Here is a 22,573-nt window from a genome sequence, read left to right as displayed (position 1 = left end):
TTGTGAAAGCATAAATTATTTTTCCTAACACCAAACCCAACATAAAAACGCTCTACTTGCGTTTTAAAAATAAGTTAAACTTATGCATTGTGCAAATTTTTGATGCCGTCTCGTAGCGCATTTATTTAAAATTTAATTCTGAGTAAAAAAAATATGTTTCGGAAAAAAACAAACAATTTCGATAAAAATGAGCTAAATTTTTTTAAGAGGAAATAAAATTTAAACATTAACAATATTTGAATTGGTGAATGTTACAAGGGTGGAAGCCCAATAATGTAAACTTTACTACTTAGATACTTTAACGGAATGTACCAGACTAGGCACCCTTTTAATCAACTCTAGCTTTGAAACTGAAAAAAAAAAATTTGGCGTTGCAAAATCAAATCTACCCTCTCCCAGTTACAAATCGTCACAAAATTGCGTATCACACATCCATGTCGCAGCGACGTAATTTGTGGATGACCCCTAAGGGAAAAATTAAAAAGTATGTCAAGCATACACAAAAGCATTAACAAACAAATTTTATATCAAAACAAAACTTAGTTACTTTTTACATATTTCAAGAAATTTAACGCAATTATACAACAATAAAATGATTTTTTTTTTTAATCAAATAATATGCATATACTAAATAGATTACTACAAAATGGAGACAAATAAGACTTTTGAAATTGTGAAAGTATACGTAGCCAAAAATTTCTATAATATCGCTTATCTATTTGTAATAAGTTATACTATTTTAGAAATATGCTGGTTTTAATTAAACTTGGTTGTAATAAAAGAGTTTCTCAAGTAATTTACGCATTTATCACGTCGTGTTATTTAACGGATTAGTAATTAAAACATGGCGCCTAGTCCGAAGTTTGTAGGCTTTATTGTATAGATACTTCATATCTATGTGCTAGTTGAGTAATTTTTATTATTATAAAATAAAAATACTTATAGCTCATATTTATGAGGAAAAAATGTCAGAATCATTATTTGCAAGATCTTTTAAAATATTTACTGTTGTATGTGCATACTGGTAAGTTTTTTTTATAAATTAATTTGTGTAGTTTTATCTATACTTCTATATAGAGATAATAATAATAAGAAACTTTTATATTATTTTTCAATTAACGTATTTAATAGCATATATTAGACTATTAGGTAATGTATAATTTATGATATCAAATATCACTCCAGGTTTAAAAAAAATGCCCTTTGTAGCAATTAGTCCTGGTAACTCTTATTTTTTTTTAAATAGATGATTCTCAAACTAAACATTTTAAAAGAAGCTATTACTATGCATAGCTAGATAAAGTGTTAGGTAGTGAAATTGAAATATCATGCTTTATTTTTAAAAGGTTCTTTGAAAAATAAATTTCTATTTCTAGTTTACCAAATCAACATAGGAACGGCACTTAAACAGGTGCTGAAGCACTCTTTATTGTAAACCAGAAGATAAAATAGAGTTAATAAAATAAAATAACACTCACAGATTATCATAAAACTATCACAAAAATTACAGAAAAGATTCCGTTATATATATTTTTTAGTGAAAAATGTCTCATCTTTGTCTCCAAATAAAATGGTTCTAAACAAGTAAGTATTCACCCTGAATTTAAGGTTCTTGTGGAGAGGAGTAAACAAAAATAAACTTTAAACTGAAAATACTTATGATGAAAATATACACAATTTGATGAATTTATTAGTGCAGAATATGTTTAATTTAGATGTGTTTAATAATTTTTTGTATAAGATGCTCAGGTTAGTTTTATTTAGCTTGAAAGTGGATGTCAAATAGGATTGAGAATCCTGAAATCAAAAACATTAAAATTTAAATTTAATGATAAAAAATTTAATCATGATATTAAGTGCTCAATCCTTAGTTTAGACTTTTTAATCCTAAAATAAAAAATTAAAAACAAAGTATTTCGTTTTTGAATGTTGTAATTTTCAGTTACAAAATTTGATTACAATTTATACTAGTTTTTTCAAATTTTTCTTGTTTCTTAGAAGAATAAAGGCTGACAACAAGATTTTTAACACTAGAGGTTACTCAATGAAAAATATGCGCTTGTTTTCTGTCCATAAAGTTAACCTCTCACCAGCTACTACTTCAGCTAAAACACCAGATAAACTACAAACGAAAAAACTCAAAACTTTTTATCAATTGTTTGCGATACTAGAGTGAGAAGAAAAATCACTTTCTGCTACACTTGCACAGTTAATAGCACTTGATCGAATTTCATATTATATGTTGTTCTAATAATATATGTGCAGGTCACATTGCTACAGAATTCAAAAGTTTACCCATAATAGTCACACTGTGTGTAAAATGGTTTTGGATTACCGCAAAAATCAAAATAGCTTTTTTATTACTGAAATAGCCGAGAAAAAAACCATCTAAATTTGAGGTAGGAGAAAGATTTATCTTTTGGTGAATGGGGATCATTAAGTAATTGTTGCTACATGAACAATAATTTACAATACAAATAGTTAGTTTTGTAGGCATAATTTGTATAACAGAATCAATGTCTGCAGATAAGCATATAGAGTTATTAGAACAAAAGTTTGCAGAACATAGACTTGCTTTGTGAAAAGATATTATTGGTATAATGACTGATGGAGCAAGTGTGATGAAAAAAGTTGGCAGATTATTACCTGTAAATTAACAGTTATGTTTTGCCAATAGTGTATGACTAATATTTATTGAAGTATACCAATAAAAAAATGGTATATAGAAAGAGAAATAGTTTAGCAGTTTGATAAAAGCAAACAATCAGAAATAGAATACAAGTAAACATGCTCTGTGAAAAAAATTAATAAAATAAGAAATGTTGCCAATCAAATATTTAAGTTTTCTTATTTTTATAACTTTTTTTAAAATTTGATTTATTATGTTGATTCTAGAGCATTTTTGAAAGCTCAAACCTTGTGTCCATATCTAGAGTTTTTTCCGGAAGAGGCAGTTGTACAAAACAAAGAAAATTATAAACAAGGTTTTTGTGAATATATTTGTTAAGTTTGAAGATGCCAATGTTTGCAAAGACCCATGAAGAATGCAGAAAATCTGTTTGTGTCATTTGCTTGAAAAAAGGTGACCAAGAGCTGACTGAAAACTACAAATCAAAAATCTTTCAACAAATTCAGAATGATCTTGATTTCAATGATGAGAGAGTGCCTTTGGCAACTTGTATCTCATGCCGATCTCAGATTGGAAAGCTTTGTGATGGGAAAACAACCGTTGTGCCAAAACCTTACCACTTAGAGACAATTTTAATCAAACCTGTTTACTCTGCCAAATTGCCTAGCTTAAGGGAAAAAAAAGCATCTATTCAGCAAATTCCAAGACTCAGAGCCTAATTTCTCACAGCAGGTTTCTCAAAGTGATGAAAAACATTGCACAAAGTGCTTGTCAATTATTGGACGCGGGCTTCCTCACAACTGCACTTTAGGAACTTGTCATAAAAATCTGAGGAAAATTGCAACTGCAGATCCTGTAGGAGCAGAGCAAGTTGCATCAGCAGTTTTGGCTTCTAAAAGTGCCTCTCCAAATGAAACCATCAGGGTTTGTCAACCAAGTGGAAAGATGTTGTCTATGAGAAGAGGTATGCTGTGCTGATTTGATATTGTTAATTTAATTTAAAATAATGTGTGAACTTGTCAATCAAATATTTTAATAGGACTAAATAGGGAGAGGCAAAATTAAAGTAAATTAAAAATGCTCCTTCGATATTTTTAATTGATTCTAATTTAATTTACTTAAAAAATATTCTTATTATATTTTATTCTAAATTAAATTCTCAAATCTTTATCTAGTTTAATCACTTGATTGATTTTGAACTTTCTATTTTTTTTGTTTAGGTCCTTCATCAGCTCAGCTACTCTTTAAAGAACTTCTTACAATGGAAAATATGGTTCAAATACAGCAAAATACTGGACTGTCCAACAATAGAATGAGAAAACTTGGCTCAGCCCTGAATCAAATTAGTTCTGTAAGAATGGTGGAGCCAAGTTTCCCTCTAAAGTTTGCTCAAGCTGGCCAAAAGCTTCATGATCATTTTATTGTCAGAAGCATAACTCTGGCAGAAAATAAGGAATCATACCAGGTGGTTCATTGCCAAAGTCTCAGCAGTCTCAGTAAAGCCTTTAAATCAGCTCGAAAATTAACAGAATCTGCCATTTTGAAGTTGGGAATTGATGGAGGAGGCTCCTTTCTGAAAGTAAGTTCACTCACATTGTATTGGAGGAGGATGAAACGCCACCAAACAGCCCAGTTCAGAAAACTATCAAACTGATGTCTCAACCCTCAACCAAAGCAACAAGTGTAAAGCAAAAAATCCTGATAGCACTTGCACAAAACACTTCAGAGAGCTACCATAATGTGAAGGCTATTTTGACTCTCATTCAAGTTCAAGAAGAATGTCAAAAAGATTCTCTCATCATTTCTTGTGATCTCAAGCTGGCAAACATTTTATGTGGAATACAGTCTCACAGCAGCAAGCATCCATGTTGTTGGTATAATGCCTCATCACCAAATCTCCAAAACTGTAGCCACCTGAGAACTTTTGGAGAAAAAAGAGATCAGAAGACAATATTCCGAATTCATCAGAGCAGGAGGAAATTTGAGAAAATCAAAGGACTTCAAAAATGTTGTTCACTTGCCAGTACTCAATTTTCCAGATAACAAGCTCGTCTTTGAGGCTATCCCACCCATGGAGCTTCGATTGCTACTTGGTGTGGTAAATCACTTGATCAAAAGTTTTTGTGATCTTTGACCCAAAGCTAAGGAATAGCCTTCATCACTTCACATTCCCATCCAGCCTTTCCATGGTGGTCATGGAGTTTGCTCACACCATGGAAAATGGTGTGAGCAAACTCCATGACCAAACTCTAACTGCTTTCAGAAAAGGAAAATTTTGCTCAAGCTCATGGCTTCATTCAAACACTTACGCTATTCAAGGATGTTGTGACTTCTTGCTTTGGCCAGAATTTGGACCCTGACTACGAATCCAAGATTGCTCAATTCCAACAGAGCTACATTAAACTTACGATTTCAGTTACCCCTAAAGCGCATGCAATGTTTTTCAATGTGCCTCAGTTCATCAAGACGAAAAAAATGGGATACTTCCCACCTTGATTATGCCAAGCATTTCCTGAAATATTAAACTGAGTATAATAGCAAGAAAATCTAAATTCTGCACTAGAAAGATTTTTTACATAATTTATTTCATAAAATAAAAGTTTGAAACATTTGCTTTCCCATGTGTCTTTCCTTGAATAGTATTCTAATCAATTATCAGAAAGAAAATTGTTATTTATCTCATAAGTGAAGTCTTGTCGAAAATAAATAAATAAAAATAAAGAGTCCCTATTTTTACTGATCTAGATATCATGTTTTATAAAAATTTTATGAAAAATATTTTGGTCTTAAAAGCTATCCATAGCGTATATGAAAGGAACACTTTTGGATAAAAACTTAAATGTCAAATAAGTCCGTTGGATTTTAATGCAAGATTTTGAAATTACTCATTTTTTGCTACAATTAGTATACACAATTACCACCTAAAAAGATTTTCATAGGACATTTCATTGATATTAGGACCCCAAATCTACAAACCGTGTACTATTAAAAGTTGAGTTAACGTATTTTTTCTAACTAAGGCAGAATTTATTAATAAGGCAGTATTTAGGAATTAAAGAATATAGAAATTAGTAATTTGTTTAAAAAAGCAATCACTGTTAGAGTTGGATTGGAACTGATGATGCAACATTACGGCGATGTGACAGTGGTTGCAGGGTGGCTGCAAGGGCTGGTCTGACTATGTTTACAATGGGTTTTTGCACCTTGTCTAAAAGAGAAAGGGCATCATACGAAAATCCGCTCCAGATATGGCAACAGTATTCCATGTAAGGACAGATTTGAGATTTATAGAGATTAAGAATAGAATCCGGAGTAAGAAAGTGGCAAGCATAATAAAGATATGCAACCTTAGCAGATGATATATGGTTTCCAAGAAAGATCAAAAGTAAGAGTTAATCTTAGAGTAAAAAGGATAGGTGACTTATGGAGTACATTACTGTTCATAAATATAGGAACATCTAGATTGTTGCGATAACGGTTAGCTGAAAAAAATTTAGTTTTATCTGAGTTAAAGTTCACCAGGCACTGGGAGCCCATGCTGTGTCAGAAGTGAGATCCTTTTCAAGCTCAAATGCCCCATTTAAGCAATTGTAGAGTGTCGACTTTTATCAAGACAAGAATAAATGGTAGTATCAAGTAGTAAGCAACTGGGGCTATGGCTGGGGCCAGGTTTGATAACACATAGCCGCAACCGGGGCCGGGTTTATGACCAGGGCTGCATTAATATTGAGAGATCCTATAAAAAAGTTATTTTTAGTTAAAATTTATGACATGAATTTTATTTAAAAACAATATTTTATAGGATATATCAATTTTAATGCAGCTCAGCCAGGTTTATGACCGGGGTCCTATTAATATTGATAGATCCTATAAAAGTATTGTTTTTAATTATAACTATATAATTATAATATAATTTATATTATATAATATAATATAATTATATATAATATAATATAATAATATAATTATAAATAATTATAATATAATATAATAATATATATTATATTATATAATATATAATATATATTTTTAATTATAACTATATAATTATATATAATATATATATATTGTTTTTAATTATAATTATAAAAGTATTGTTTTTAATTATAACATTAGATGAAGGTGGAGAGGTTAAGGCCATCGCTCTTGACATTTCAAAAGCTTTTGATAAAGTTTGGCATGCTGGTCTTCTCCATAAGCTTTCTTCTTATGGTGTATCCGGCAACATCTTTAAGATCATTGAATCCTTCCTTTCCAATCGTAGCATAAAAGTTATCCTCGATGGACAACACTCTTCTTCTTATTCTGTAACTTCAGGGGTTCCTCAAGGTTCTATCCTTGGCCCTATACTCTTTTTAATTTACATTAATGATCTTCCAGATATTCTTACATCTAAGGTGGCATTGTTTGCAAATGATACTACCATTTATTCTTGTCGTGATAAGAAACCAACAACCTCTGATTGCTTGGAGGGGGCATTTGAGCTTGAAAAGGATCTCACTTTTGCTACAGCATGGGGCTCACAGTAGCTGGTGAACTTTAATTCAGATAAAACTCAATTTTTTTTCAACCAATCGTTATTGCAATAATTTAGATCTTCCTATATTTATGAACGGTGATGTACTCGATGAGTCACCTACTCTTCATCTTCTAGGATTAACTCTTACTTCCAATTTTTCTTGGAAACCATATATCAAATCAGTTGCAAAATTAGCATCTGCTAAGGTTGCATCTCTTTATCGAGCTCGTCACTTTCTTACTTCGGATTCTATTCTCTATCTCTATAAATCCCAAATCCGGCCTTGTATGGAATACTGTTGCCATATCTGGGGCGGATCTTCTAATGATGCCCTTTCTCTTTTAGACAAGGTGCAAAAACGCATTGTAAACATAGTTGGACCTGCTCTTGCAGCCAACCTCCAACCATTATCACATTGTCGTAATGTTGCTTCTCTTTCTCTGCTCTAAAGAGCTAGCATCTCTTGTGCCATCTACTAGAATTCATTCTCGTGTTACTCGTCATTCGGTTAAGTGTCATCTTTTTTCTGTGACTGTTCCTAAGTGCTCCAAAAACGCTTATTTGTCTAGTTTTTTTCCTCGAACATCAGTTCTTTGGAATTCACTTCCTTCATCTTGTTTTCCTGATTCATATAATTTGCAATCTTTTAAGTCGTCCGTCAATCGTTATCTTGCTCTACAATCTTCATCTTTTCTCTTTCAGTAACTTCCAACTTTAATTAGTGGCTGCTTGTAGCCTTGTTGAAAGTGAAGATGTTTAAAAAAAAAAAAAAAAAACTCGTATCATAAATTTTAATTGAAAATAACATATTTATAGGATCTACCAATATTAATGCAGCCCTGGCCATAAACCAGGCCCCGGTCATGGCTATGTATTATCAAACCTGGCCCCAGCCATAGCCCCGGTCACTTACTAGTATCAAGAGCAAACAATGTCACCTTAGATGTGAGAACTTTTGTGAGATCCTTAAGAAACCCCTGAAGTTACAGGAAATGTAGAAGAGTGCTGTCCATCACGAACAACATTAATACTACGATTGGTAAGAAAGAATTCAATAATCTTAAAGATATTACCTAATACATCATAAGAAGAGAGCTTATGGAGAAGATCAGCATGTCAAACTTAATCAAAGACTTTAGAAATGTCAACAGCATTACCCTTAACATCTATAAACACGATAAACCTATTGGTTATTACCGTTAACAAATCAACATTAGAACGAGAAGACCAAAATCCATATTGATGATCAGAAAGTAAATTATTAGGTTCAAGATGAGAGACTGTAGAAGAGTCTAAGCAGGAAATCACTTTAGATAAAGAAGCTTAAGTGCTATGAATGTCAAGCAATGGATCAACCTGCTTGTTGGCTGTATCAGGTAGGATGTGATTAGTGGAATCATGAGTATGATTAATGAAAAGTGCTTAGCAAACAATTTAGCTTAGTCTTTAGGTAGGTAACAAAATCTGAACCATGCAAGAGAGGAGGAATAACAGATTTGCCCTAATTTTTGAAATGATATACAAGATTTTGACCTGAAAATAGTAAGCTTTGGCTGATTTTGACCTAAAAGTAGTAAACTTTGGCATTACACAAAATCTTTTTACAATGCTTTTTGGCAATAATAATTTAGAATGGTTTCTAGACAAAATAAGTCACGGAGTTAATGATTATCATGACTTAGAATGGTTGATATTTAGTGCAGTTTCTTTTCTTTATATACAACCTAAAGAAAAATTTATGTATGCATCTTTTTTTCTCACAATCTAAATAAAAACTGTATAATAATTTAAAAAAGTTCAATAGTAAATATAAATATAATACATATTTTTCATTAGTCACTTGTTGATCTGCTGGTTTAAACATTCTTCAGAAATTGCTTTCAAAATTTCAATATTGCTTTTCAAAGTTCAAATATTATTTATTAAGCAATGCAACTTGAAGTTAATGTTTGCATAAAAGGAGAATATTATATTTTCAATATTTATTATAGGGTCAAATCATTATATTTCAACCAATTTAAAGAAAACTTTGTGGGGCACCATCTCTGATTTTTCTGATTTTTACATATTGTTATGTGCATTATGTAGAAAGGTTAAATTTGAAATTTCAGACTTTCAAGTACAACGGTTCAGAAATTATAGCCTTAGAAACATGACACAATGGCCCCCCTCGATTTACAAATGGTCAAAACAGACTACTTTAGAGCTGTATAACTTTTTTCTCACTTTCAAAAAGTGTCTCATTTTTTCTAGAACTATTTTCTGGATAGTTTTCTCTTTTAAAAAGTGGTTTTTATTAACTTGTGTTAAATTAGAAAAAAATTATGACCTCCTCATTTTTGGATTAAATCCTAAAATTGCTAAATTATGCCAAAATGAAACTAACTGTAGCATTATTCTATGCATCCACAAGTCTTTACAGATAAGTTTTCTGATTAGCTACTACTGCCTGCAATAAATGGGCAAAATATAGGCAGCTTGTTGCAGTTTAGAACTTAAATATATCTAAAAGCACAATGTCCACTCGCCTAAAAAGTCCAATTTTCAGCCATTTTGAGATGCTTGTAAATTTTTTTAACACTCTGTTTTGATCTAAGATTAACAGCATATAAGACCATTAGACCCAACTATCTGAAAATGCAAACATTATAAACTTGTCGAATCTTCACCAAAAATACCAGCATTTTTAAATAACCCAATTTTTCAATCATCAACGGTTGTTGTGTTACTAGAAACCAGTGCCCATCTAATCTGCCAAGTGGCCTATGTGAAGGGTGCAACTAATTATAAGTAATTTCTTGATGAAAAGAAAGATAAGGTTGGTTGTCCTTTTCTTGATCTGGTCTTTATAATAGATAGGGGCCCAAATAAAGAGGGCAGTAACTTTTTAGAGACCTTCATTAAGGTTCAAATTAATTTATAAAGGTCTTTAAATTAATTTAGATATTTAGATACTTAATATCTAAATAAGTTTCAAAATGAAACCATTATTTCTTTAAATTCTATTTTATTATAGGTAATCAGTGGTCTATATGTGGTCTGGACCCCCCCCCCCCACTACCACTAAGGTGAGGGGAGGGGGTTTGGGGTGGTACAAATCAAAGGGGAAGGGGGCAACCAACTTTTAGTAATATAATTAACTTTAGTTAATTCCATTTTAAGACCATTACATTATATATTTGCTGGAAAATCTGGCACACATTTTTGATAGTCACTATCAAAATTTGAATCTTATAATAAAAGCATGAAAATATGCAATAAAGATCTAATGGCCTTAACTCTATATTTATTAGAAAATGAACCATGTATGTTTCATGCTAGAAAATGAATGCTTGTATCTTTGTAAGTTGGTTACCCCCTTCCCCCTTTGATTTGTACCACTCCAACCCTCCCTCAACTGTTAAACTCCAAAACTTGAACAAGGTTGTTGTGTGGAAAAACAAGTTGATCATTTTAGATCATTATAAATGTTGTATGCTATGTTTAAAAAAAAATTGTTTTTGTTTTTGTAAAAAGTTATGAAAATCCATAAGTGTAAAACTTTTTGCTTTGCGTAAAACACAAAAAGTGAGAATCAAAAGGCATATTTGTATTAGGTAGGTTTTTGAACCATTTCCTAAAATACGTAGTAAATGACTTGTATGTACTAAAAACTACATATTGAGTCTACAACATGATATTGTGTAGCAAATGCGTATTTTAAAATATTAACATAATAATATTTTAACATTAAAGTATTATTATTATTTAAAACAAATTCACATCCATCAAATGATTAGTTCCTATTAATGCTTAAAAATACAAATTGTCAAAATCAAAGCACAAGTTGGCAAAACTTTTGCTTTTAAGAATTAATAGCTTATAAACACAAATTTTGACAATAATCAAAGCACAAAGCTTTACATCCATTAAAAAAGTTAATTTTTGATTTTTTTTTTTCAGGGTTGTGTCAATTTCACTTGTTTTTCTAAACAAGTACTTGCTCAGTAGTGATGAGTTAAAGGTATATCTTTTAAAAGAATAAATGTATTATTATTGATGATGGTGATGGTTATGGTGTTATAATGTCATGATGATGTCGATGATGGTTATGTTGATGATAGTGATAATGATGATAGTTTTAATTAATTTGTCTTATTTTTAGCTTGATGCACCAATGTTCATTACTTGGTTCCAGTGTATTGTCTCTGTTTTCGTTTTGTTTTTGCTCAGTTTTTTAGGAGACAAATATCCTAATATAGATACGTTTCCTGTGTTTCATATTAATTTAAATGTTGTGAAACAGGTTTATATTAATTTTGTTGTTAATTTTATTTATTTATTTGATACTATAAGTATCAAATAAACCTGAAAAACCAACAACCTTTTTTAGATATTACCTCTTTCAGTTGTATTTGTTGGAATGATTACATTTAATAATCTTTGTTTGAAGTATCTGGACGTTGCATTTTATAATGTTGCAAGAGCTTTAACTACATTTTTCAATGTTGTAAGTATATATTTTTGAAATACTTAATATTGAGGAAGGGAATAAAATACATTTAAAATACTATAATTATAATTTTTTTTTGAATGTATGTATGGGTAGAGTGTCCCGTTTGTGCCTTTTTTTAAATTTGAGTCAAACTTTTTATGTGAGGTGCATAGTAATTAAAAAATAATTATTGTAAAATTTTAGGGCAATCAAACATTATTTAGGGGTAGCACAGTTACCTAATTTGAGTAAATTGTAGTTTTCGCACCTATTTTTTAACATTTTTCAGATTTCACTGACAGTTTTTTAAAATTCATTCAAGAACTTTTAGTATGTTATTTTTCATTTTTATTTTTCAAGTAAAGTATTACAGGTAAAAAAAACTAGGCTGAAAGAAAAATATTTAGGGGTAGCACAGGTCATTTCACTAACTTTTAAAAATCAACATTTTCATAAAAATTTATTTAAAAGCAATTAAAATTCTATTTTAATTTCTTTTAAATAAGTTTTTATGAAAATATTTTATGAGAATTTCCCAAAGAATAGCCCACGGAAATTCTATGGGAAATTCCCAAACCTAAGGAGAATTTCCCATAAAAATTCCCATAGAATTTCCCGTAGATAGTAGAAAAGAATCGTTTTCAACCCGTAATGTTTTTAAAACAATTTTAAATGATTTGGGGGAGAACAAGAGTTTCAATTAAGCCAGATAGCAAGTGTCTCCACTGCTTCTTAAAAGTGTTTGTTGAATGAAAAAGTATAAAGAAAGTAGAAAAAAGATAGTCAGAGAAGACATGTGAAAAGTTCAGGGTATCAATAAATCAGTTCTGTGATATTTCAGCATCTAAAGTCTACAAAATATTATGGGGATCTCGAACTTCAACTTGGGACGAGGAGTGGCTGTTCTTACAAAAGCAACAGAAATATCCTCAGGTAAAAAAAATTACTTATTTAGCTATTCTGTTTTGTTTGAAGTGTACAATATTTACAATTTTCGATATGTATTTTTAGCCACATGTTTTGTCGAGATGCTGTTTTAAACCAAAGAGAGAAAAAAGTACATGATCGTACTGAATGTCTGGAACAGCTGAGAGCTGTTCCAGACATAATTTATCTAAAGGAAGACGAGATACTATTATGAATGAAGAAGTTGAAAAAGTTCTTAGCAAGGATGATAAAAACACAAAAAGCTTAGATGACGAATTTTACCCAATGTCACCAAAAAAAAAAAAGAGAGAAAGTCAGTTTCATCAATTAAAATATAATTATGAGTGCAACCATCCGCTTCATCCATGGGATCACTGGGATAGCAAACTTGTTTCGTTGCTTAATGGTAAAACTATTCAGGATATTGCTTTATTATGTAGAATAATAATCTTATGATAGCTTTTATTTTTAATTTTTTTTGCAGGAAAGAAAGAAGAACATGTTGCCATCCTTGCAAGTGGATGGGATGGTTTTAAACAAGAAACTGACAAGTCTTATCATCGGTGCTTATCATCGTGCTAGATTCATGCACAATAAACTATACATTTTAAAGTATGTTGGTTGGACAAACAAATTAACTGGCTCAACCAGGACCAATGCTATAAACTTAAGAGAATGGGGGATTTCATTGCACTGTTCCAAGCAAAAGCTTTTTTGTCGAGTTTCCATCAATGCACCAAATGTTGATTGCCAGTACATCACTGACATGCAGTTTTGCATCAAAAGAAATGAACAAATCAAGCTTGGAAAACCAATATTTCCACAAATTGAACTAAATAAAATTCCTGATTTTGTGTCGCTGATTGGGCTACATTCCTGACTACTGTTTAATTTACTGAAAATGAAGCCTAATCAAATTGATTGGTTGTAACTACCTGTTGAACATTGGACAAAGATGAAAGGACTATAACCATGTTAAAAAAGTAGTCGAGTTTTTAGAAGTAGTTAATGTCTGCACTGAATAAGGAGTCAAGCTGATCCAAGACTTTAAAAACAAAGTCAAAGATCCAAAACTGTTACAATATGTACTTCATATTATTGAGAATCATCGTCAACGGTTGTCTCTTATTGGAAAAAAGGAGAACTTAAATAACATATAGTTCTTTTTGCCATTGTACATTAGTAACATATTATTTCTGCCCTTTGCAACCCATAAATATTTTTGTTTTTAGCCTAGTTTTTTTACTTGTAATACTTTACTTAATGAAAAATAACATACTAAAAGTTCTTGAATGAATTTTAAAAAACTGTCAGTGAAATCTGAAAAATGTTAAAAAATAGGTGCGAAAACTACAATTTACTCAAATTAGGTAACTGTGCTACCCCTAAATAATGTTTGATTGTCCTAAAATTTTACAATAATTTTTTTTTAATCATTATGCACCTCACATAAAAAGTTTAACTCAAAATTAAAAAAAAAAGTAATTGAGATTTATAATTTTTAATTTAATGTTCTTTATAATAATTATAATCAATAGTGGTAGACTTGGACAGAAATAATGTGCGATCAAACGCTTACCATTTGACCATGGCTGTTTTAATGTTTTAAAATTTAAATGCAATAAAAACATTGTTAACTTTTAATGGTTGATCTTTTCTCAAGTTTTATTTTACGTGAAGGTTTTAAATAAAATAAAAAATTAAATATAATGATTGTTTAAGATAAAAACATTTTGTGTAAATTAACAAAAAATGTATATTTAGGTTTTTTTATGACGGCATGTATTTTTTATGACAAGTTCAAACGTTTGAAACTATTTTTTTTAAGTTACTTTAAATTATGAAGAAGTTAAATTAAATCTTCCCATTGTAATGATTTAATTGCTTTATTTTTTTTTGTTTCTATTTTTACAAAGAAGTAACAAAGAAAACCTATTTTTTTAACTTGATTTACTTATCAGAACTTGAAATGATTAAGAATTATCAATTTAAAAAGACTGCGTTTTTTTTGAACAATTTTTTTGTGTATCTTTTTGGAAAAAATAAATGTTTATAAATTTTAAAAATAATATATACAACACTTTTTAATTATTTAAATAAATTTTGTTCATTTTTTAAACATTAATTAAAAGTATTTGTAAAAGCATTTTGCGTAACTTTAAAAAAATTTATTTCAAATGCAATTAAAAATGTAACAAAAAGTAATTTTTGCTTCAAGTTTGAGTTTTTTGTGTTTTATTTTAGTGCTTGTATATTTTCTTTTTTGTAATGAATTGTTTTCTTTTTTCTTTATTATTATTTTTTATAATTTTCTTCCTAGTTTAAGTTTAGCTTAATGTTTCTTTTTTCAGTCCATTTCTGAAATCATTTCTAAAGCATATAAGCAGTTGTGTTCAAGTTGTTAAAAAAAAATCATTTGCGTGGTTAGCAATAGAAATCACATTCCATTCCTGTCCAAGCCTGATATAGTGATAATAAATAGTTTAAATAAATATAAGGCCTGAATCAATCTCATTATCAAGCCAGAGCGATCACTCCATGCATGTGAAACATGCACATAGACAAAATATCCAAGATTTTCAGGCCCAATAAATAATGCTTGCTAACCTTGTAGCAAGAGTATAAAATTACGCTTACCTCAAAAAATTCAGAGTAAGGAAACTGTTAATTACTTAATTTTATGTATAATATTTTTAATTTAAAGTTTATGTTAAAGACAACTTTTTTAATTTAGCAGTAAAGTTCACATAATGTAAAAAAATACAAATATAATCATTATACACTTATTTAAAAATGTGCATTTTTCAAATAAAAAACCTCATTTTTTAAATCTTAATTACGTCATTCTGTTTAAATTATCAGTGGGTTTTGAAATCATTACTGCTAAATATTCATTTCAAGTGTTTTAAAAATTATACTCTTTAAATGAAATGTTTTAACAAAATCAAATATTGTATAAATGTTTGTTAAACCCTTTATGTATAAGTTTTTTTAAAGTAGTATCTGAAGAATTTTTTTTATGTTACATAGAATAGTTTAAAATTTCTATTATTGTTTTACCAACAAAGGAAATTTTTTATATAGATTTATTTTTAAACAAATTTAATTTAAGATTTAAAAAAATAAATCATTAAATCAAGAAATACTAAAGCAGTTGATCATTACTTAATTGAGCCAACATTGTGGTATTATTAAGTTGACAGATTAAAACAACAAAAAAAAGAAACAAAAACAAAAGTTATTCATCAAAATGAGATCGATAAGAACTAGATAAAAAAATGCAATCAAACACAAACATTAAACATGAAGTTGTGAAGTCAAAAGAACTTTTTCTTCAAAAATATTGTCTAGTTGGAGTAGTTTTAAAATTTTAATTTTTGAAATAAAATTTTTACAAGTGAGGACAACACTGATTTGTGATACTGATGGTTGCTCTTGATAGCTTAATGACAGGCAAGTATAATTTTATTTGTTGACAACATTTCAGCTTTACAGGTACAAAGTATCGCATTAAGAGATTTTTTATATAATAAGGCCTGATGATTTAATTTTTGTGTGAAAAATTTCATTGTAACTATTTAAATTTAAAAGTATTAGTTAAAAATACTTTGTTCACAAAAGTAAAAGAATATAGAAATTATTTAGAATACAAATACAAAACCTTGAAAATTTTATAATCAATTTATGGTCTGAAGAATGGTTTTTTGAATATTTCTTGGTGCACCAACTAATAAAGCTAATTACTAGGTTGGAGTTGCATAACATAAAGTGCCCATAAAATAAAAATGCAATATGAATTCAGTAAAGTTACTTAAATTTTGTTGTATTTATTTTCTTTTTGATAACATTTCAAGTTTAACAATGCAATGTTAAATTGAACATTTCAGTAAACTAGAGTTTAGGGGATAGATTATTTTGTATTTAATTTTCATTTGTTGAATTTCTAGTTAATAAAATAGTAATTTTACTAAATTACTGACAAATGAAAAAGTTTGCAAATTTATTGGATTAAAATTGAATGCAAAATGTTTTAAATTCATTTTAAATGTAAAAAATATACTAGGACAATGCACGCTTAAGTGTGTATGCCTAGGTTAATATATATATCTTTATATAAGAATTATATCTTTCTATAAGAATTATATCTTTCTATAAATGTTTATATGTACATCCAAATCACTCCATTGCTAAAATCATTTCTCAATTAAACTTTTTTACAGCTTGTAGTCCAGTCAACATTCCTGTCATAGTCTTACAAAATTGTTCTCCAGTTTTTGATCTTCTAGTTCTGACTTGCTAAGTGAAAGATTCTATTGTGCATTCGATGAAGGCAGCGAGGCAAGGTCTATTGCTCTTTTTATATGAAAAGCTTTCGATAAAGTTTGGCATCAATTCGTTTTCTTCATAAGTTTGCTTTATATGGTGTATCTAGGAAAACTTTTGAGATTATTAAATCATTTCTTTCAAACTGCAATATTAAGGTAGTCCTCAAAGCTAACACTTTTCTTCATTTCCAGTAACTCCTGGGCTACCAGAAAGTTCTATCCTTGATCTTCTATTATTTCTTATCTACATTAATGATCTTCCAATCTTACATCTAAAATGGCTATCTATTTGCTGAGAACTCAACTTTATACTCCTACCTTAACAAAAAGTCTTCTCTTTTTGATTGCTTAAAACAGGCAGCCGATTTTAAATCTGATGTCTCTTGCAGTTGCTTGCAAATTTTAACTCTAAAAAAACTCAGTTTTATATATATATATATATATATATATATATATATATATATATATATATACACATATATATATATACACACACACATATATATATATACATATATATATATATATATATATATATATATATATATATATATATATATATATATATATATATATATATATATATATATATATATATATATATATATATATATATATATATATATATATATATATATATATATGTATATATATATATATTTATATATATATGTGTATGTATATATATATGTGTATCTATTCTTGATAAGAAGCCAGCAATCTGATTGCTTGGAGTGGGCATTTGAGCTTGAAAAGGATCTCACTTCTGCTACAGCATGAGGCTTTACAATAGCAATTCTATAAACATTTATTTGAAAATACATTTTTAGTAAAAACTTTGTTATATGTAACATAACTTTAAGTTATTGTTGCATTTCATAAAAAAATTTCTTTTGTTATTAAGTATTCAGTTTACATTTTAAAAATATTAAATTTTTTTTTTTGAAAATCATTAAACTTCCCTTTCTAATTGAATGAAAACCTATGCATGAATTTTTTAAAATTAATAACATTACCAGGTAATTAAAATATTTATTATTTGCGAATTTCCATTTTAAAAATGCATTGATTTTATTTAAAACTGTTATATTAAAAGGAATATGAATTCGTAAATTTTCAAGCACTAAGTTATGTTTGTGTCTATAAAGTTTAGTCATGAAGAACTAATACTAAGATGGAAATTTAAACAAACATAAAAATTAAAATATTGACCGTTTAAAAAAAACAATTAACCATCAATTCTATGTGTTAGCAGGTCAAATTGACGCTTACATTCGGTTTCTTATTTTTCTTTGAAAAAATATTTTTATAATCTCACTTGATCTTCAATCAATTTAAACCAGTTGAAATGTTTTTAAATTTGAAACACAATAACTTCTTTTTAAAAAAATCTCAGGCATTATTAACAATGCTTAACCTTTTGTTTAAAGTTTAAATAAAAATTTCTTTTAACTTTAATAAATTAAAGTTAAAATAAATTTCAACTTTAATTTATTAAATTTCAATAATTTTATTTTTTAATTTATTATCACAAACAAAAGATTAAGGAATATTAATAATCACGTTCACACTCACATGATTCAATATGGGTTATAATGATTATGGGATTAAATGGAAAAAAAAAAAGATACATTTGAATTTTAAATTGAAAGCAAATGTGATTTAGAAAAACATTTTGAAATGAAAAGAAAGCCTGCTTCAAAATGCTACTACAATGTCTGATTTAATTCAAGTAGCTTCTTTTTATTACATTTAATAAAACTATATAATGCAATGTAGTGTTTGCTTTATAAAATTTTACAAGATTATGTAAATTAAAAAGTAAATTGAAAGGTTTACTTTATAAAGGTTTCTTTATAATAATCACAAGGGATAAAATCTTTATAGTTCAAAATATGGATTCATTATTAAACAATCTTTTGTAAATAATAATTGTCTGGTTGTCCTGCCAAGTATTTTTTCTAAATTTCATACATATGTACATAAATACATACAAACGTGTACATATTACATATGTTTGTTTATATATAGTATATATATATATATATATATATATATATATATATATATATATATATATATATATATATATATATATATATATATATATATATATATATATATATATATATATATATATATATATATATATATATATACATATATATATATATATATATATATATATATATATATATATATATATATATATATATATATATATATATATATATATACATACATATACATATATATATATATACATATATATATATACATATATGTATATACATATATATATATACATATATATATATATATACATATATATATATATATTTATATATATATATATATAATTTATATAAATATATATATGTATAAATTATGTTTGTGTATTCTACAAATAGAGTGCTCAATGTTCTTGAAGAACAAAGCAATAATAACTTAGTAAAAACGCTTATCTAATTTTCTTCGACAGCTTGTTTCTCCATCCCTGATGAACCTACTGATGAAGAAACAAGCTGTCGAAGAAAATTAGATAAGTGTTTTTAATAATTTATCATATATATGATAAATTATTAAAAACACTTATCTAATTTTCTTCGCTCCGCGCACTTAAAACATACCCGTTAATGACCGTCCGGATGCGACAATTAGCGCTCGCTAGTTTTGTTGCGAAAGTAAAAAATCACACTTGTCTGAAGAAGAAATTATAAGTTAATTTTATAAAAAATATTTTTAGTAAAATTTTTTGCTGAAGTCAAAATGTTTAAACAGTAGAGTTTGCATATTGTTAAATAAAGAAGTTACATTCGTAATAATGTACATCACGCATAATTTATGCGGTATAAGTTCAAATTAAAAATTAGTTTTTTGCTTCTATTTAAAAGCTAAATTCAGCACATTTCTTTTTTTTTTAAATTCCAGTTAAACCATTCGCTAACTCGTATATTTATTTAGGGTCCATTTGACAAAAAACTTTGCTTAACTAGAACTTTGAATTGCATAAAAGTCCATATAATAAAATATCAAAACTTGCAACACTTTAATGAAAATTCCAAACTTAAATAATAAAAAATTAAATATCTAGCGCAATATTTATAATTATCTAGCGTATTATTTATAAATATTTTATAAATAAATATCTAGCGTGAAAAGTTTATCAAATTAAAACTTCACTTAAAGCTTTGATTTCGTACAGGTTCGATCACATTCTATTAATTAATTACTATTATATTTAAAATTCAAAAACATCAAAACGATGGAATATCAAATTTTTTTGTTGTCAAATATAAGTTAATATAAAACTAAATATTTTCACTGGTATTTTGGAATAAGTTAAGCTTATATTAAAGTCTATTTATTAAAAAAGTTAAAGCTAAACGAAACTTAAAATAAAATAAAAAAGTTTTAATAAACAATACATATACCAAATATATTTGTTATATAACTTTTAATTGAAACTTTTGGAAGTATGCTCACAAACAACAAAAGAAAAAATGTTACGTCACTAGTTTCACAAATGCATTTCTCAAAATATATGTCAGTATATAAGTTATTTATATATTATATTTGTATAAGTATATATATATTTACACTAATATATATTATATTAGTATAATTCTATTATATAATTATTCAATACATAATCAAATACATAAAATATTGTTAACTTAACATTTAAATGGCGCATTCAATTAAATTAGAAAGCAGTTTTCTATTTTGTACAAACAATGAATGAAAAGTTAAGAAGTCATTACTGCTAACAGATAGAATTGAAAGTTTAAAAAAAAAAGCTTTAATTTTAAAATAAAATTTGCAAATCGCAAAAATTTGCTTCGTCCCAATAAATAACTTTATAAAAGTAAAGAGAGTAGAAAATTTAAATCAAAAAATTAAAACTTGATTAAATTTTGAAAAATCAAAAGTTTTAATTCACAAGATTTTGTAAAAACGTGAGATTTTTTTGCTTAATTGTTTTCAATTTTTCACACATCTTTTGTATATAAAAGAAATATTCTCAATCTTTTTATTTTTAACTATTATTTATTTTAAAATAAAATAAAAACGTTTCTGTTGTTTAAAATGGCCGCAATCAAACATGTTAATTCAGCTCCAAAAAGTTATGTAGTCATTTTTTAGTAAATGGCGATATTTCATTGTTTTTATTTAACATGCAGTAACATTTTTTCTGGTAGATAGACAAATGCATTAACTAAAAGACCAAAGCTTTTTTGTCTGATTTCCCAGACTTCACATGAAAAAAATTCAAACAAAAAATCGTCCACGCTCTACCTTGTATGCACTGGTACACTTTTGAGTGACCCCCACCCCATACTTGCGTATGTAATTTATGGATGGCCCTATGGCAACCAATTTCCAACTCTGAATATTGCGCTCAAAGATTTGATGTGGAGCATGCATAATTGCGCTTGTTGATAATGTGTTTCAGTATTATGAGCGCAAAATATCGCGCTGGGCAATTTTATTCATCACATGCACTGTGTGTATATATATATATATATATATATATATATATATATATATATATATATATATATATATATATATATATATATATATATATATATATATATATATATATATATACATATATATATATATATATATATATATATATATATATATATATATATATATATATATATATATATATATATATATATACATTCATATATATATATATATATATATATATGTATATATATATACATATATATATATATATATATATATATATATATCAAATATTTATGAATATATGTATATATATATCTATATAATAGAATAGTATTTTCAAAATTTTTTTGTTTAGGTATTTTCGTATTTTATACTTAATGAAAAAACTTCAATGCGTGCAATTGGTTGCTGTATGCTAATTATTTGTGGTTTTTTACTTGGCGTCAAAGAGGAAGGAAGTCTAAGTAACCTCTCTTACAAAGGTGTTTTATTTGGTGTTTTAGGATCATTGTGCGTATGTTTAAATGCAATATACACCAAAAGAAGTATGCCTTTTGTGGATGGCAATATATGGCGACTACAAATTTATAATAATTTTAATGCAATTTTTTTATTTATCCCTTTAATGCTGTTTAACGGAGAGCATTTGATGGTGATCAATTTTAGTCATATATTCAGTTCTTATTTTTGGATAATGATGACGTTATCTGGAGTATTTGGTATTGCTATCGGATATGTAACAGGACTTCAAATTAAAGTAACATCTCCTCTTACACATAATATTAGTGGTACAGCAAAAGCTTGTTTTCAAACTGTGATTGCAGTTGTTGCCTATTCTTCATTTAAAAGTGTATTGTGGTGGGGATGTAATTTCTTAGTCTTAGGTGGGTCTGCCTTGTATACATATGTTAAACATAACGATATGAAGGTAGCGTCAAAACAGGTCGAAAAGAAAGAAACAGAAATGTAGTTGTTTTAAAAAAGCGCCATGGTTGATGATTAAAAATATTTGTTTATGTATTTATTTATTTGATTGATTTTTTATTTTGGATGGTTTTGTTGTGTTTATGAATTTTCAAAATAATTTATCTTGTAGTTATTTTATATGTTTCTTATTTCACATATTTTGTAATTCACTGCTTTATTTTTAGGGAAATAAAAAACATTTCAAATTTTGTTTTAGTTTTCAGTTAAAAATTTATAAGAAATTTGTT

General features: G+C 27.6%; 2 protein-coding genes across 2 annotated transcripts; both read left to right on the top strand.

Annotated features, from left to right (window-relative positions):
• Positions 1-557: 557 nt before the first annotated feature.
• LOC100204400 (GDP-fucose transporter 1) lies at positions 558-22,534 on the top strand. Its single transcript, XM_065814489.1, has 5 exons — positions 558-1,024; positions 11,091-11,151; positions 11,293-11,433; positions 11,521-11,637; positions 21,715-22,534. The coding sequence occupies exons 1-5, from the start codon at positions 966-968 to the stop codon at positions 22,327-22,329; spliced, it is 993 nt and encodes a 330-aa protein (XP_065670561.1). The 5' UTR covers positions 558-965; the 3' UTR covers positions 22,330-22,534.
• LOC136089018 (uncharacterized) lies at positions 12,282-13,842 on the top strand. The gene is made up of 3 exons (XM_065814490.1): positions 12,282-12,555; positions 12,634-12,955; positions 13,034-13,842. The coding sequence occupies exons 2-3, from the start codon at positions 12,697-12,699 to the stop codon at positions 13,129-13,131; spliced, it is 357 nt and encodes a 118-aa protein (XP_065670562.1). The 5' UTR covers positions 12,282-12,555; positions 12,634-12,696; the 3' UTR covers positions 13,132-13,842.
• Positions 22,535-22,573: the final 39 nt, after the last annotated feature.

This window comes from Hydra vulgaris, chromosome 12, assembly GCF_038396675.1.
Source record: "Hydra vulgaris chromosome 12, alternate assembly HydraT2T_AEP".
NCBI classification, from domain to species: Eukaryota; Metazoa; Cnidaria; class Hydrozoa; order Anthoathecata; family Hydridae; genus Hydra; species Hydra vulgaris.
The sequence above is the reverse complement of the archived record's forward strand: the minus strand, read 5'-3'. Positions and strand labels throughout refer to the sequence as shown.

Excerpts from the sequence above, each read along its gene's own strand:
- LOC100204400 (XM_065814489.1), top strand. The coding sequence starts at position 966 with ATGTCAGAATCATTATTTGCAAGATCTTTTAAAATATTTACTGTTGTA. Across the intron at positions 1,025-11,090 it reads ACTGTTGTATGTGCATACTG|GGTTGTGTCAATTTCACTTG; the intron begins GTAAGTTTTTTT and ends TTTTTTTTTCAG. Across the intron at positions 11,434-11,520 it reads ATTTAAATGTTGTGAAACAG|ATATTACCTCTTTCAGTTGT; the intron begins GTTTATATTAAT and ends AACCTTTTTTAG.
- LOC136089018 (XM_065814490.1), top strand. The coding sequence starts at position 12,697 with ATGTCTGGAACAGCTGAGAGCTGTTCCAGACATAATTTATCTAAAGGA. Across the intron at positions 12,956-13,033 it reads ACTTGTTTCGTTGCTTAATG|GAAAGAAAGAAGAACATGTT; the intron begins GTAAAACTATTC and ends TTTTTTTTGCAG.